The sequence below is a fragment of the Alosa sapidissima genome, chromosome 12 (genome assembly GCF_018492685.1).
Source record: "Alosa sapidissima isolate fAloSap1 chromosome 12, fAloSap1.pri, whole genome shotgun sequence".
In the NCBI taxonomy this organism is placed as follows: domain Eukaryota; kingdom Metazoa; phylum Chordata; class Actinopteri; order Clupeiformes; family Clupeidae; genus Alosa; species Alosa sapidissima.
The window spans coordinates 25,239,963-25,254,117 of record NC_055968.1 but is presented as its reverse complement, the minus strand read 5'-3'; the positions used below and the strand labels follow the sequence as shown (position 1 = coordinate 25,254,117).

Here is a 14,155-nt window from a genome sequence, read left to right as displayed (position 1 = left end):
TAGCTTGATTTCAACTTAAGCTTTTAGTGTTTAATCAGCCGGTTTATGCCTCTCTACAGGTGTACAGGGTAAAAAATGTTGACCAATCGTAAAATGTGTACAAATCGTGCAATCCTCTAATGCCATACAGTTTGTACATGATTTGGTATAAATGTATGTTATCTCAGGCTATGTGGCAACACAGGCTAAGTTTGGGCATCTCCCAAATAAGACCAACCCTGGACTCTGGCCTGCTGTTCGGGAAATAGTACAATTAGCAGATAGGAAATACATATCAATCAAAGAGTAATGCAACCTGCAGATACCTTGGATGAAAACAAAATGAGTCATGACCTCAAACTCATCATAGTCCATCCTACCATTCCTTCCTCAAGTACATCCGTATCCCATTTGGTTGCATGTTCCAGATTTCTGTGGTGGATGCTGAGACTTGTAGAGATATTCTACTCATAAACAACTCTCTATGACCCTGGCATTTCAGGTGAAGAAGTTACACAATAACTTAAGACATTTAGCAAAACACAACACAATGCATGCACCACAGTCCCCATGCTTAGCCACAATAACTTTAAGAACTTGTAACTTGTTGAAAAGAGATAATAATTGCTGCTTTTGTACTTTTGAGTTTTGCTCCACATGGTGCAAACAGGCTGCAAGTGTATGTACAGTAGATCCCACTAGTAGCATCAAGCACAAGTCTACAATGTCTCCTCAGTCATACAGCACAACTGATACTATATGTAATTTTTAGATTACAGTCGTCAGTACTGTTTGTCGGATCTTCACCTTTGACCCTGTTTTTCTCTTTAGTCTTAGATTTCCTTGATGTTTAGCAAACTAGACCCTTGTTTTTCAACCACTGTGCTGAGAGATCAGGTGCGCCGTGGAAAACTATCTGATTTCACTTCATTGGCTCAAAATGATAAACTTCCGTCAAAGAATTGTTGTGGCTGTGGTGTTGGTAGTATGCTGTCAATGTAATGAAATTAGTCTTGATACTTGAAAACCATCTTTTTTAATATCTGACAAACTACAGGGCTACCTTTTAATTTCTGTCATGGACATATAATAGGACAATTTTAAACATCTTTAACCCATTGTTCTTTTGTTATGCTCACAAAATATACCCTACACATAATTCTCCATGCATTTATTTTACTGAAAGGGTCTTGCATACAGGCGATTTTAAGGGACTTGCGTTTGTTGGAGTCTTGAATATTATAAGAAAGTTAGGCTATAGTAAGCTACATTTCATTTTTGTAATATTTGGGATGTTGGTGTGCCATGGAATTTTTCACTGTCAAAAATGTGCCAGGACACAGAAAAGGAAAAACACTGAACTAGACAGTCAAGTTTGTTGTGGTGGATGCTTTCTCCTGTATTTCACATTTAGATTGCAAATGTGATACTAGGAATTTTACATAGATAGATAGATAGATACTTTATTGATCCCCAGGGGAAATTCAAGCATGTAGCCAAAACACTTTATGTTCACTGAGTAATCATCTTATGTCTCATTGTGGCCATCTAGTAAAGAAAGCCATGAGGAAAACATTTGTACCAAGTCTGTCACTACTCCCAAGTGGATCAGGTGGATGGATGGCCCTATAGGAAATCTGGCCTGCCTCTCCGTCCAAAATAGAACACAGCAGATCATTCTGACGGCAGGAACAAGTAATGAAATCCTGCAAGCTCTAGATAACCTGGATGGAAACAAAGTGTCATGACCTCATGCTCATAACAATAATCCATATCCCCCTTCCTAGAAGACATTTCCCACCCATTTGGATGCAGGTGCTAGAAGAATGCTGTAGGTGTGGGCTACCTCATATGTGCCTGGAAGTATATTTATCTCAGAACTATTTAATAAGTACAACATAATAATTACAAAAGATCAGATCACAAAAGAAAGAATGCATGCACCAGTTTCCAAGCCAGTTGCATATGGGTGAAATTTAAGGTAAGGCACCTGCATCACAGTGGACCTTATACTAATTACAATTTACTTGTCCAAATAAAACTTACATCTCACATACGATGAATTGTGGGCAATATGTGAGTGTCTAAATCTTTGCACCGTGGTGGTGGTGGCTAGTAGGAAATCTTCAACAACTTACAGTTCCTGAATCAGAGACCAGCTTTAGGAGGGGGAAACAGATGATCGAAAAAGATTCAGATCATAATGTAGACTGAAAAGATGGCTAGAAAACATATCTTTACGGAGATGTTGACTGGTTAGATTTTCGCTGTTATGGCATACCATAGTTGTGATCCTGCTCATGGTGTTTGTCCACCACAGCACTGAGTCCTTCAACATGTGATACACACAGACGACAGTAGGTGGTGGAAATGTTCTCAAAATGTATTATGTATAGACATCATGGTCCAAAGGGTGCATAAGCTTCAGGCCTTTACGGAGCAACTGGGAGATGTACGACTACAATAAATATATACATTAACACTGGACATTCAAAACCTGCAGCCAGTACAAATTGTATTGTAAGAAAATAAAAGAGTTAATCATTCCTCCATAGTCTTAAAACGCAAAAGGCATCACTAATGACAACAAGAATGATCCACACCGACACTTTCTGTATAATCCACGATTAACACACATCCAATCAAGACTAGACCAGCATTCATTCAGTACAGCACAACCTCAGTCCATCAGCAGTTTTAATGACATTAGTATTTTAAAACACCATGGCTTTCAACCGGAAGGGCTTATCCTTCAATACGTCCATGTTAAATAAAAAAAATCCGGTTTCACAAAAGAGTGTCCATCAGTCCACTGAAGCCACGGAGATGTAGAAATGTTAACACGAGCGACACGACGAAGGAGTTAGAGGAAAGTTGATTAAAAATAGGGGGGGGGCCCTTGGTGGGGTAAGCGGTTTTGTTTATCATCTCAGAGAAAGTGGCTTGTGCTGCTCCCATTTTCCCTTTGTTAGCAGAAAGCAGTGTGCTGAACATCTCAATGTAGACAGAGATATTGGGGGGCAAGAACAGGGCAGTAAATGCAATCTGAACCCAACCCCTGTACCCTATTCCCCAACCCACCAGCATAGCGAATGTTTGGTCCTGTGTTGGACATGTCTAGATTTTATACCCCCCCCCCCCCCCCCCAATAAAATGAAAACCATACAAGATCCATCCATTATTAATCAATGCTGAAGAGGAGAGAATGTATCAATTTGTACAAAGTTGTTGATGAAGGCACAACTGATTAAATGTCCACAGCTGGTTTGGTTCTACAATGAAAAGATCATACCAGGGAATGAAAAGGTGCAATATCATGACAATTAACATTATGGTACTACCTCTACGACTAGGAACAAATCAGGCCTCAGGAACCGTTTACGTGCCTGAAGCACAGCATTAATGGTCTTAAAAAACAATATATTAACAGCATTAAAAAGTGCTTTGTGAGAAATAACAACAAACAAGAAAAAAAAAAACAAGATGGTATAGCATTCCTTTGTGTCTCATTGAGTGAGTGTAGCTGGTGGTAGCCTGGGTATCAGGAGCCCCATGGCCGGGTTTGAGATGGCAGCGGGTTGAGCCAGTCTTAGAGGTTTCGAAAGGGAGCTTCACACCTGGCGAGGACAAGGTGGGGGCAATCCAGACAGCTGTCCACTTCTCAGCCGCCTGCTCAGTCCGTCTCTCCCGCAGGAGAATAGTCATCTATGAAGGGGATGTCCGGGTCAGAGAATCGCCTCTTGACCTTGGTGGAGGTTGGGGAGGGAAGGGACGTGGACGTCAGGGAGGGCGGCGTGGAGCTGAGGTCGCTGCCGGGGGCGATGTAGAGCGACTGGATGCTGTCCTTGCGGCGGCCTGGGTGCTCGCGCCGCTGCACCACGGTGAGGAATGCGCGGCCCGAGGCCGGCGTGGTGGACGCGGCGGCGGAGGGGGCGATGCCGGGGGGCAGCCGCACCGTGCCGGGGATGATGGGGTGGCGGCGCTGGATCTGCTGCCGCACGGCAGTCAGCCACGAGGTGCTTTCGGCTGGGGCGGCGGGGCGCTGAGGCACGTCTGCGGGTTTGGGGGGACACACGGGACGAGACCTGCGCACCGCTACTGGCGTCCTGCCTGGAAGACAGTGGAGCGGATGAGTACAGGGCAGGAACATCAGCTCATAAGAAAAGAAAGAAAGAGTCGGAGAAAGATGAAACATTTTTTTTTTACTGACGTAGACATGACAAATGAGTAACAGAAAATGTGACAGTACATTCACTGCGAACTGAAAGGAAAAACATAATCATGCCAACACGTGATATACCATTAGTACAGAACCACAGAAATTCCTGACATTTTATTAATGGCCATCATCCTATAAATTAGAAATCATTAAAGGTTAACGTTTAAATGTAATAAAAAGCAATAATATTTTGTTATGTTATGGTAGTGCTAATAAAGGAATTTATGGATTACCCAAATGCTGTATTGTTAGAAAAAGATTTTTCTCAAAATTATTGGATACTACTTAGATAACTCAATACTAATAGTTGGATCATAAGACCATCTACTGTCAGGATCAGAAATCATTTACACGAGATTGAACAATTTCTTCTTGGTTTGAGGAGACCAGGAATGTCTTTGTGTGAAAGAAACATGCATAACATAAAACTCATGCAGCTTGCGTTGGCACAAAAGACTCTTGGAGACGATAACAACCTGCTACAGAGCGGAGGGCACCGGCACCCGCTTTAAATGCACCACCACCAGCTTCTCCAGACCTGCACCACAAAAAACGACAGGGAGGGGGGGAGGACCATACGTTGGATCACCGAAGCGCACGTGAGAAAAGCCAGAAAGGGGTTAGAGAGGTCGGGGGGGGGGGGGGGGGGGGGGGGTTCACAGTTGGAATGGGAGAGGCAGCAAGACTGTACCTTTAATACTGACCTTCCGTCTCGGTGGTGTTGCTGCTGCTGGTGGTGGTGGTGGGTGGGGGGCCGGTAGTGAGGGTAGGGGTGGCCACGCGGTCGTCCAGCAGGCTCTCGGAGCTCAGCGACGCCTCAGAGTCCAGGTTCTCCTGGTCCGAGCCGGGCTGCTCCAGCTCAGGCAGCCTACAGGCCAGCTCCTCTCTGGGACACGATATCAGACACACACACACACAGAGAGGAGAGCAGAGAGGTTAACAACCTCGGAAAAGTGTGGACAAACACACAACAACAACCTGGGGACTATTTCTCTTAAGAGCCGTTCATACCAAGACCGATAACTATAAGTTAGCGACAACGGCAAAGAAAAGTATCGCTCTAGCTAATATGCTAATGTGAATTAACGTTCACACAAAACCTATAACAACTAGATGTACCGCAGGGCGGTACAAAATATGACCGCCGCCCAGTCCAGCACATTTTTTCCACAAAAATAAATCACGCTGAAAGGCCTATATGATTCTAACTGTCTTATGCATTATCCACACTCAATTCTCACTGGTATCTGCTAGACAACAAGTACCAAAACATTATTAGTTCATAGATTTCACATGTAAAATTCATTTTATACAACCCCACCCACATCTTGCCTGTTCATAATTCTGAGAAATTCTTGAATTGTGTGCATGTGTGCGTGTACACGTTTATGTTTATGTGTGTGGGTATGTGTGTGTGCGTGCTTGTGTGTTTGTGCATGTGCATGCATGCGTACATATGTCTACTGTGTGAGTATGTGTCATACGTATGATTACTGTGAATGTATGTGTGTGCGTGTGTATCAGTTTATGCACATGTGTGCACATGGAATGGGTTAACATGACCCCTGGAGGCAAACATACGGAAAAAATTGGTCATCCTAGGCCCTACGGTTCTCAAGATATTCACAGAAAACTGTGTCTGCCCTACCCTCCTTTCGGGGGGTCCAGTACAGCGGGGGGGCTACAGATCAAAACAAAAAACGATGGTTCCATGCTATCCATGTGGGGTTACATGCCCACCAAGTTTTGTGTACCCCGGTCTTTCAGTGTCCCGGGAATCCTTGTTGGTGTACGGTCACTAAATGTACACATAAATTATTGTATTGTAAGGCCCCCCATGAACGAAAGTCCACAAAACTTGGCATGCATTCGGAGGGTGTCATAATGATCCTACACTTTCAATTTCGTGCAGTTTTGACCATGTCAGCCAGAGATATTGTGATGAAAACACCTAATTTTTTGCTTTTTAATTTTTAACTAGGTGGCGCTATACATGAAATAAGTTGTAATGGGATGGGTTGACATGCCCCCTTAAGACCAACATACCAAAAAAAGGTGGACCTCCTAGGCCCTACGGTTCTCGAGATATTCACAGAAAACTGTCTCCGACCACCTACAGGCCAGTTGGTGTATAGTAACAAATTCATTTATTGTGTGGCCCCCCATGAACGGAATTCCACGAAACTTGGCGTGCATTCAGAGGGTGTCATAATGATCCTACACTTCCAATTTCGTGCAGTTTTGACTATGTTAGGTCACAGATACCTGCGAATACAACACCTCATTTTTACTTTTTTGTGTTTAACTAGGTGGCGCTATACATGAAATGAGTGGTCATGGAATGGGTTGACATGGCCCCTTGAGATCAACATACAAAAAAAAATGGTCCTCCTAAACCTTACAGTTCTCGAGATATTCACAGAAAACTGTGTCTGCCCTACCCTCCTTTCGGGGGGTGCAGTCCAGCTGGGGGGCTACAGATCAAAACGAAAAACGATAGTTCCATGCTATCCATATGGGGTTACATGCCCACCAAGTTTCGTCTACCCCGGTCTTTCAGTGTCCCGGGAATCCTTGACGGAAATTTGGACATGCAAAAAAAAAAAAAAAGAAAAGAAAACAAAAATCTGACTAAACCTATATGACCGCCGCTTCGCTGCGCGGCGGTCATAATAATGATATGAAGAACGATATTGTTGGGGGATCACTTTCAGAGAGATTTTGCACAATAAAAATGAAAAAAAAAAAAAAAACAAAAAAAAAAAAAAACAATAAAAAGTTGACTTTTTTTTTTAGTCAGAATCCATCAAATTTCAGACGTCACATTCATTAACACGAGGAGAGACTTTCCTCATCATTAGTCAGTGTGGATGCTCATATCGTTAGTTAAAGTTCTCATTATAGTTCCTTGTGTGAACAGCCCTTTCCTTTCAGTGGTTCAAGCTTTAGTGGTTCAATGATTTTTCATGATTTCATTTCAGAGCATTCCGCACCCTGTCTCTTTTTCCATCAACTTCCTTTAGTCACACTTAGAAAATGAAATATATTGTCTGTTCACCCAATTCAAACGGATTAAGTGCACTGAATTAACAACTTAAATAAACTAAGAATCGCTTGTCATAAGTGCACAAACCAGTCTCACAACAAATCAGAAAGGGCTCATTCAGGTGAGAGAACATTGAACCAAAGTTGGTTGTCAGCCCAGAGTCTGATCTGTCTGGGCTACTTTAACATAGTAAAGTCAAGCATATAGTAGAAAGGTTCTGTACTTCTCCTGTTTGATGGACTTGATCCTCTCCACCAAGCTTCTCTCTGCCTCCGCGTCCGAGTCGATCGGCTCGTTCTCGGGTACCACGCACAGGTCTGAAGACGACGGCCTCTCTCTCATCTGGGGAGGAAGAGGCCAGACAAAGACAGGTTAGCGAAGCACCAGAACGATGAGCTGTGGGTGGATGACGACCACGATGCAGTGTATTCTGAGTTAGTGGAGTAGGAGGAAATGGGAGGACATGACACCTCTGCCAGGCCACATGCTCTCTCTGTTTTCACAGGATCCTCTAAAACAATGATTCAGGTTAGGGTATTAGGAGGAGGGGATGGGGGTATGAGGACAGTAATACAATAGGTCACCATATAAATTGAATGTTAAAAGATTACAGAGCACAGATTACGAAAGACACCAATCACATCACCCTACTGGAAATAAGAGAAAACAACACTCAAGCCAAAACACACACACACACACACACACACACACACACACACACACACACACACAGAGCACCAGTCTCTATGGCAGGAATTTCAAAGCCTTGTGCTGCATGGCAGATTTGCATCACATATGCTTCTTGGTGGAATACAAAAGCTATTAACACATTTTAGCTCCAGGGGAGAAAGGGCCTATGAGAAACAACTGTTGAGCTCTCCTACGAAAACAAAAAAAAAAACATACCCCATTGGAAACACAATGGGAACCTCAGAGAGGCCTGCAAAGCACAGCTTTGAAACTCATGCCATTGTCACAAAGGAATTAAACTTCCCAACCCCCATAAGAGATGTTATTTTTTCCACAAAAGATGACAAACCATCCCACACCTGCCCTCTATATACACTCGCACATCACAGTAGTCCGAAACAGGCATGAGGCTACATGCACTCAAGTACAGAGCCCAGGAGGCGCCTCCAGTGCGGCCCGGGTCTGGCTCTGACAGGGGCCAGGCCCGTCCCACAGCTGGACGCCATATGGGGGTTAGTATGGGAGAAGGGATGGATGGACGGATGGATGAAATGAGGTGCACGTCATGCACGTGCAAAGATGAGCACTTCAAAAACCAAACAGGACCACGTCATAACCAGCCGAGCGATGCTCATACATACCGAGCCTCTCACCACCGGAGAGGTGTACCTGAGTGGTAACCGCCACGTCTACAGAAATTAAAAAAAGGAACAAAAGAACCAGACAGCAGGACAACGGTTACATATGCAGACAAGAAGCGAACTTCAAGACAAACATCAAACTCGTCTGTGGAGCTCCAAACCAGCTCCGCACTAAGGAGGGACATTAGAGCCAGACATTGGCTTGGGACAACACGCTGGCTGCTGGTATGCAACATGACTGACAAAAGCGCTGAAGACTGGCTGAAGGCTGATAGGGGCAGGAGGTGGGCACCAACCGTGTTGTTTCTCTTCAGCTTGAGCTGGTTGACGGCCAGGTTCTCAGCGTACTCGAGCTGCTCGATCTCATCCATCTTCTCGTTGTATCGTCTGATCTGCTCGTGGATGAGCATCTCCACGCACCTGACGGAAACCCAGGAGGGACAATCACAAGGTTGCACGGCACCTCTCAAGTCACACAACAGACGTTGAAGAGGAATAAAAGGTCAAACCAAACAGATATTACAAACTGCAGTGTGTGATATTGATATTTACATGGTTGTCTTGGCGACATCCTTCATGCTCATGAGTGGATCGGCGCTGTCTGGACAGCGTAGGATGCATGGGGCGAAGACGATGGCCAGGGAGTTGGGGTTCATGCGGTTATGCACCTCCTCTTTTGACACTCTGTCAGAGAGTCACAGAGAAGTCAGACATTGGATGATGTGCTCAGCAACATGTTTATTTCTTCCTTGTTCAGTCAAGTGTGTTGATTGATCCACTATATAATTTAAGACACTCCACTGTTGTTTTTATGAATTGTAAAAACAAACAGCCATTTGCTGCTGCAAATGTTTGCTCTGGAGAATGCTTAAAAATAAAAGAAGAGAAAGTCATTGTTGGCAGCTCTGGTCAGCCATTAGAGATGTGAGCTCACCTGACAAGGTGGAAAATGAGTCTCTCCAGCGTGTTGAAGTGTGGGGTGGGAAGCTGATCCAGGCCTCTGTAAATGGCTTGAAGCTGTTCCTGCTTTTCAGGGAGTTCTGCAAAGAGAGAGAGAAGTCAAGTCATATGACTGAACGTTAAATCAAAGGCTTAAGGCATGTTGCAGGATCTATGCACAATGTATGGACCCACATGGAAAAGATCAAACAAACAAACAAACAAAAAAACAAAACACTTTTTAGGTTGCCTCCAGACAGGATAAATTCCACTGGGGACAACTGCTTGACAGCAATACAAACGCCAATGCCTGAATCCATTTGCCAGAAGACACCTACCCACGGCTCGAAGGAAATCACTGTAGTAGGTGAAGGTCATAAGGGGGTCAGGCAGCTCTCTGAGCCACTGCTTGATCAGGCCTGTGACAATGTGGGTGGAGTAGTTCTCAAGGCACACGCTGGTAGGGTCTGGAGGAACAGAGAAGCCCAGAAAATTCCACCATAGGTAAGAAAGTCAAGGTTTCAATAGGATGTGAGGATATGAAGATTTCAAAACCATCATGCAAGCAGTCATGGAAAAGTATGATCCAAAGGCAGGGATCTTAAAGGTTGTATCAGCGATAGTGAAGATACATCATTTCTGTTGATGTTAAAAAAAGAACAGAGAGCTAGCTCGCTACTCCCTCCCCCTCCCTCCCGTGCAATTAAAACTCTCCTAAACGCACATCTCGTCGGTTATTGGTTGAAACACTTTATTTTGCCTTTGAGTGGGCTGCAACCCTTGTTGGTAGTAATTGTTTTTGTGTACAGATCTCGGAGCCTAGGCAGCCTACAGAGATGCGTTTTTTTGACGGCCTGCCTATGGGGCTGACAGCTAGCGGATCGTTAGAAAAGATTAGACGAATGTGATCATTTATGTTTGGGCCTTTTTGGGCCTGAAATCGCTGATACAACCTTTAAGTGAAAAAGAATTCAACTACCCATTCTAAACAATGCGACCAGCCAAATATACTGTATACTTGTGTGTGTCTGTCTGATCTAGTCCAATCAAAGCATTTGTAAGTTAACAGTTAATGGCTGCAATTTCTCTCAGGACTTGCCTGCCTCCATCTTCTGGTAGAGTTCTTTCATACGGTTGGCGGAGCCAGACTTCCTGTAGATGCCCTCAGTGTAGAGGCCATTCATCTCCACATGCTCCAGCATAATCTCCAGAACAACGGGGACCGGGGTTTTGTCGTTGGTCAGGTGGCACACACGCACTCCAAAGTTGCGCAACCCCGAATCCTCCTCGTTCTGAAGGAGAGGTGTGTAAGGCATGGTCACTATATACACACTTGCATTGAGCCAGCCTAGATTTTTATACAGAGGTCACATAGCATGAGTGATGAGAGAATGTAACTAACACAAACCTTCTTGGCACAGAAAGAGGAGCAGTCAGTGGTAATTTTGCTCAGGCATTTCCTGTGGCACACCATTTTGCAGTCTGTAAACACAAAAGGAGTTTGGTTACACTGAATAAGGCAAAGGAGCCAGAGTGACATATGCTGAAACCGTAAGGATTGCTGAGGTCTTTACTCACAGCTACACATGCAGGCTTTCTCCATGCCCCAGATATAAGAGGTACACTGGTCACATGACTGCACAATGTTCACCTGGTAGGTGGTGAACATGTGGTCCAATGGGCTTTCCATCTACAAATAGCACAGCAGCAAAGTCAGCAGCATTCTCAAGCATTCTTACCAAAAAGGAAAGAATCTTAAGGTTCATTAACAATGTCAACAAATGACACCAGAAAAAGGAAAAACTCATTCTTTTAAGTTTCCTGCAAGGCTTCATGAGTTACCAAAATAAAGTTTGAGGATAAAACTGGATTCAATTAGGCTACATTAGGTGAATAAGCTCAACTTACACTTTTATCCTTTTTCCGTCTCTTTTTCCGAGTTTTAGCGGGCTGGAATAAGCAAGAAAGTCAGAAGGTGAATTCTCACCAACACTACCTTCAGCATATGTGATGCCTTTACCAAATAACCATCAGAGAGCACACATGCTCCATTATACGACATTACGGACTTCCAAAGGCAACTAATATTCATTACTTTAAATTAACTCCAGATGGACATTATGTGTACATACACGCGTGTGTGTGTGTGTGTGTGTGTGTGTGTGTGTGTGTGTGTGTGTGTACCTTGGCTGGCTCCGCTTCCTCCTTCTTAATCTCTCCTCGTATGAAGCCGTCCAGGACCGATTGGAAGAGGTTGACCACCAGCTGCACCTCGGCCTTCTGCTTCTCTCCCGCAAGAGCCACCACCTTCATCTGGTAATTCTTCATCAGGGCCTTGTAGCCAATGTGAGGCTTCTTTTAAGACAGCCATGAGAACAGAGGAGTGAAGGCACACAAGTATCAGTCAACAAAGCACAGAAAGTACACAGTCGAGAGGGTGAATGATTTGTGGAGTACAGCAAGCGACCTACAGACAAGGAGTACATGCTCTTGATGGTCTCTCTGAACTCCCGGGTAGCCGTGATGAAGATGTCCTCCGTGGCAGACAACTGCTTACCTCTGGAGCGGAGGTCATTCACCTACAGGAGAACACAGAGCCAAACGCACGTGAACCAACTGAGATGGAATTACATGAAATGTCATGATGTTACTGCCTTGATCCATCTGAATGGCAGATGCAGATCAAACAGGACTCAAGGTTTGATGAAATAAAGAGGGCTAGTCTGGCAAAACCTTGACTGCACATGACATGTCATAATGAGGTGATCTTTCAGAGTAGAAAGACAGTTTGAATGTTTAAGATACCCTAAGATAACCAAGAAAGAATACATGTGGAGAAAAAAAACTGATTTGTAGACCAACAAACTGCTTTGATTCATTCGAATAGTTTTGTTGAAATAAGAATGGCCAGTCATACTGTACAATTCATACCAAGGTGATAGGTCAGATAAGTGATCCCAAGAGCTGGAGAGTAGAATTAGACTGTTTAAAGACATTGGATTAAATAAGTTGACACATATAGACCAACAGGAAAATATATTTTCCCTACGAGAGCAGCAGGTTCACTAGAGGAGTAACTAGATACGAGACAAGATGAAACAGTTGATAATAAACAGGCCCAGGAATGAGGCCGGACCTGATTGCCAAGGAACTCGTCCAAGTGGCGCAGCTCATTGGCGTTGGTGATCTCGCGGTCCAGCGAGGCATTCCACTGCTCGGACACCCGCGTGGCACGGCTGATCTTGATGGTGGGGTTGCGGCCTCCACGTCCGCCTGGCGCCTCACTGTGGTGGTGGTGCGCGCGGGAGGAATGAGGGGGGTGGGCAACTGCGTGGAGCAGAGTTGGGAGAGAGGAGAGACCAAACATGAGACCCCCAATGGGAGCAGACATTACAGTGCCGAGATCTTTTGGCAAATATTGAAATGCGTAGTCACTAGTGTGGAATGCATACATAAGCAGATAACAGAAATATGAGCATGCAAGGGTGGCCTTCAGCCAAAGATTTTACATCTTAGAATTATTTTTTACTTCTTTACATCAACGCAAACTCACAAGACAATCTTTTCAATGAAACTGTTGGGGTGAAAACACAAAACGGCATGTTATTGACCACATTTCATACATTCATTTGTGCTATTATTAGGCCCTATTTGCATATGCCTTGGGTACCTTCTGCAGAGCGTTCAGCAAGAGACTGGGCCATAGTGAGGTCCCCATCCTCAGGTGTTTGAACTTTTTCACGCTTCTTCAGGATCTTCCTCAGGAACCCAGACCTAGTGAGCACACACAATCCAAAGTTTGTTTGTTTGTTTAATTTAAGGCCATTTCAGCAACTAAGGCTATTTAATGGCCAGAGCATTGTGCTTAAATATGTTTGTTTTTTTTTTATCTATGCTTCTAAAACCTTCAAAAAGGTGGGACCACACAACCCAAAGAATGGATTTAAAATATGCCTCTTTATAGTATAACATGCAAAGCTAGAGGACATGCACATCACACAGAGGGACATATGTTGACTAGAGAAACAAGAACCTGCATGTGTTAAGGTGTTAAGGAAAATATGTGTTTGTGTGCTGCATAATTGCCAGGCTTTCATTTAGGGATGGGGCAGTACGCACGCTTCTTTCCATTTTAACATACTTGCTCACATGGGATACATGTGAGATCATTATTTCAAGACATGTTCTCAAGGTCTGGGTTTTGTCTGTCCCAAGACCCCCACTCCTCCTACCTCCTATCTATCCACCTAGACTAACATTAAATCAAATCTTAAAACTCAAGAGATGTCCTTTTCTGTGCTAACTGTTGTCTGCTCTGCACAGGGGCACCCTACTTACACCAATCAACCATGGAGAATCCAGAGCATCAACATAGCTCTGGGACGAACTCCAGGATAGCAGCATACCAGGGTTGTCATCAAAATCACCTGACCCCCCTAAATATATGAGCTCTTAATAACATCAAGCAACCATGTTCACGTAGCCTACTATTTTGTGGTATTTTCTCTCCAATTACTATTTTGGTCTGGTCTTGAACCTCAAGTCTCAATTTTGTGTTGGCCTTGATGAGCATGGTTCTTGGGATTTGTCTGGGGCTCAACATGATCTTGACTACCGCGAGCACACAGAACATTTGCTCAC

General features: G+C 44.2%; 1 protein-coding gene across 10 annotated transcripts in view; it reads right to left on the bottom strand.

Moving 5' to 3' along the window:
- Positions 1-2,344: 2,344 nt before the first annotated feature.
- LOC121724992 (unconventional myosin-IXb) overlaps positions 2,345-14,155 on the bottom strand; it is a 49,739-nt gene continuing 37,928 nt past the window's right edge. For 5 of the 10 annotated variants that reach the window (XM_042112032.1, XM_042112037.1, XM_042112036.1 and 2 more), the window contains 16 exons: positions 13,185-13,288; positions 12,651-12,841; positions 11,986-12,093; positions 11,699-11,869; positions 11,423-11,464; positions 11,093-11,204; positions 10,923-10,996; positions 10,614-10,806; positions 9,853-9,981; positions 9,510-9,615; positions 9,128-9,259; positions 8,872-8,995; positions 8,576-8,623; positions 7,468-7,586; positions 4,903-5,084; positions 2,345-4,089 (listed from right to left, as the gene is read on the bottom strand). In XM_042112032.1, the coding sequence (XP_041967966.1) occupies positions 3,653-4,089; positions 4,903-5,084; positions 7,468-7,586; positions 8,576-8,623; positions 8,872-8,995; positions 9,128-9,259; positions 9,510-9,615; positions 9,853-9,981; positions 10,614-10,806; positions 10,923-10,996; positions 11,093-11,204; positions 11,423-11,464; positions 11,699-11,869; positions 11,986-12,093; positions 12,651-12,841; positions 13,185-13,288 (2,272 nt within the window). In that variant the 3' untranslated portion in view covers positions 2,345-3,652. Of the gene's footprint in view, positions 4,090-4,674; positions 4,737-4,889; positions 5,085-7,467; positions 7,587-8,575; positions 8,624-8,871; positions 8,996-9,127; positions 9,260-9,509; positions 9,616-9,852; positions 9,982-10,613; positions 10,807-10,922; positions 10,997-11,092; positions 11,205-11,422; positions 11,465-11,698; positions 11,870-11,985; positions 12,094-12,650; positions 12,842-13,184; positions 13,289-14,155 lie in introns of those variants that run through there. The other 5 variants (XM_042112039.1, XM_042112033.1, XM_042112041.1 and 2 more) reach the window with 5 other exon arrangements.